This window comes from Empidonax traillii, unplaced genomic scaffold (assembly GCF_003031625.1).
Source record: "Empidonax traillii isolate 1590-97213 ecotype Southwest subspecies unplaced genomic scaffold, ASM303162v1 scaffold527:size1067160, whole genome shotgun sequence".
In the NCBI taxonomy this organism is placed as follows: Eukaryota; Metazoa; Chordata; class Aves; order Passeriformes; family Tyrannidae; genus Empidonax; species Empidonax traillii.
In genome coordinates this window covers 638,619-641,419 of record NW_020955720.1, presented here as the reverse complement: position 1 = coordinate 641,419, position 2,801 = coordinate 638,619, and the positions used below count along the sequence as shown (strand labels likewise).

Genomic DNA, 2,801 nt, shown 5'->3' with positions numbered 1-2,801 from the left:
TGATTTTTCTGGACCTATTTTTTAGCTTAATTTCATAAAGAAATGAGGCTACTGATGGCGTATGTTCACTTGATTGTGTGCCATCTTTCAACAGACAGGCAGCACCCCAGAAAAGGAGTTTGATGTGATCTCTGCTGCTGCTGCTCTCCAGAGAGTCAGCAGGCCACAGAGATGCACAGTATGATGATGCTTCTGCCAAAGCTTGAAGATGTTTAAATATCAACAAAACTCAAGATAAAAAACTGTAAGAAACAGTAAGCTTCTCCTGTTCTTAGCGCTTACACTTGTTGATACTGGTACTGCTCAGCTTTTTAGGTTTATGCAGTGCTGAACCTCGATGACAAAGAATCATATATCCCATGAAGTGCTTAGGAGTTCAACACCATTCCAGAAAACTGAAAAAACAGTAGCACATCTGAAAGTCTTGGCACCTCAGATATTTACATCAAAAAACAGTGCACCCTCATCCTTCACATGGTAGAAACTTAATAAATGATAGTTGTCACCAACCATATTGGTTCAGAAGCATCTTAGTTTCTGATTTCTTAAGTATTCAAGATCTTGAAGTTGCTTTGAAGGTAAATTTTTTGTATGTATCTGGTCGTGCTCCAGTCATAAGAAGAAATGAGTCCTTTTTCTCCCAAAACCAGGACAAACAAGGTAGTTTCACTGCTTCTTTTTTTGTCTTAAAACAGAAACCTCCACAGTAGGAGTTTAGCTGTTGGATTCATTTTCACGAAAGGTTTTGTTTGATTGTTGCAGTCCTGTGAAGTAGCTGCTGGAGAACAGTGCAAGATTTCCACGGACAAATGGAGGAAGAATATTATTCAGCCAATTTAGGTGATAATTACTCATATGAATACATCAATGAAAGCAACATCTGTGAAATGGGTGACTACTTCATATTTAACACCCATTTCACTACTGTCCTCTACACTCTGGTATTTTTGCTCAGCCTGCTAGGAAACACTTTAGTGTTATGGATCCTATTCAAATATGAAAACCTTACATCTTTAACAAACATCTTCATCATGAATCTCTGTGTCTCTGATTTAGTTTTCTCCTGCATGCTGCCTTTTTGGATAGTGGACCAGTCTTTCGGATGGATTTTTGGTGAGTTCCTTTGCAAAGCGGTGAATGCCATTTTCTCCATTGGCTACTACAGCGGTGTTTTCTTTTTGACTCTCATGACTATCCTACGGTACTTATGTGTAGTGAACCCCCTTTCGACTCTGAGATCCCTGACACAGTGCTACAGTTTTCTGGTGTGCTTGGTTGTTTGGACTGTTAGCGTACTAATTGTGGTTCCCGAGGTGATTTACACCACAGTGCAAGAAGACTATGAAGGGGACAGGACCTGTGATTACGCTGACTGTAAATGGAAAAAGGTGGACATTTATCTGAGAAACATACTCTTCCTGTTTTCCTTTGGAGTTATCGTATTCTGTTACTTCAAGATTCTCATAATCCTGCTCAGAGCAAGATCTCGCAGAAAGCACAGAACTGTGAAACTCATTCTCATTATTGTGGTGGCTTTTTTCCTCTGCTGGGCACCTTACAACATCCTCAGCTTTCTGATTAGTTTTCCACCAGCTACCTGCCAGTATGCAAAAGACTCCACTCTTGCCTTTCACATCAGCCGTACCATTGCCTTCTCCCACTGCTGCCTCAACCCTGTGCTCTATGTGTTTGTTGGAGTCAAGTTCAAGAGGCATTTGGCACAGTTATGCAGTCGCTGCTCACACTGTGGCAATGGTCAAGTCTCCAGCCCCCGGATCTGCTCTCAGGGTAAATTCCAGCATGAAGGTGCGTCCATCTACTGAAGCAAGGCCTAATTATTAGGATGAATCCTGGAAGAACTTTCAGATTTTGGATGCCACGGAAAATATCTAATTCTTAGAGGTACTTGCCTGGAAAGACACACAAATTTACTCTTTGTAAACATGCTGTGTATGGAAAATAACAAAATGTATTTGCAGTGGGATGGAGAGTTGAGAATGCTGAGAAATTACTTCATTGGCCTGTAAGTCTTAACTTCAAATTTTTTGCATAATGAGATGGATTTTCTTTCATTTATACTGTTTTTAAAAGAAAAAAAATATGCTTATTCCTTTGGACTCTAAAACATCAAGTTTTAACATAAAGATTGGTGTATATCTCTTTCTTGCCTGACTTAAAATACTTGGATTGTATAAAGCAATGGACACACAAGTATTTTCATAACTTTTAATGCTGTTCAGTGTTTATCAGTCAAAACTCAGTGGTCTTTTCTGGGCAGGGCTTTGAGGATTAACTGTCCTGACAACAGCTACAAGACCTCTGAATTTCTCAAGTTCCCAGTGCAAATGTTCTTTTATCTTTTGGTAGACAAATATATACATATAAAACTAGATAAGTATAAAAGCAGTATTTTGGGTCTGAAACGGAAAGTTTGGGAGAGCCCTAGAAGGAACACAAGCTGTTAAGCAGATACTTTGTTAAGATAATTAGTTTTACTCCTGTTACTGCTCCTTACTGCAGGATTCTTCCAGTCTTTGAATACCCCTTTAAAGTGGTTGCAGTGGACTGATAGCCCATCTCCTGAGCAGTGCAGGAGCATATTTGCCTCTAAATGCTCTTTCCCTCCTTTTCTCCCTTTGCAATGGTACTGAAAAAGAATTAAACTTCTATAGTGCAAAACAAATGGCTTTGTAAATAGCAGGATAGAAATAGCTTGCTTTATTTGTAGAATTATATTTGGCTCTTTTTTTTTTTTTTTTTTTTTTTTTTTTTTTTTTTTTTTTTTTTTTTTTTTTTTTTTT

General features: G+C 38.5%; 1 protein-coding gene across 1 annotated transcript; it reads left to right on the top strand.

Annotated features, from left to right (window-relative positions):
- Window positions 1–763: 763 nt before the first annotated feature.
- On the top strand, window positions 764–1,823 carry XCR1 (X-C motif chemokine receptor 1). The gene has a single exon (XM_027897078.1). The coding sequence runs from the start codon at window positions 810–812 to the stop codon at window positions 1,821–1,823; it is 1,014 nt and encodes a 337-aa protein (XP_027752879.1). The 5' UTR covers window positions 764–809.
- Window positions 1,824–2,801: the final 978 nt, after the last annotated feature.

Excerpts from the sequence above, each read along its gene's own strand:
- XCR1 (XM_027897078.1), top strand. The coding sequence starts at position 810 with ATGGAGGAAGAATATTATTCAGCCAATTTAGGTGATAATTACTCATAT.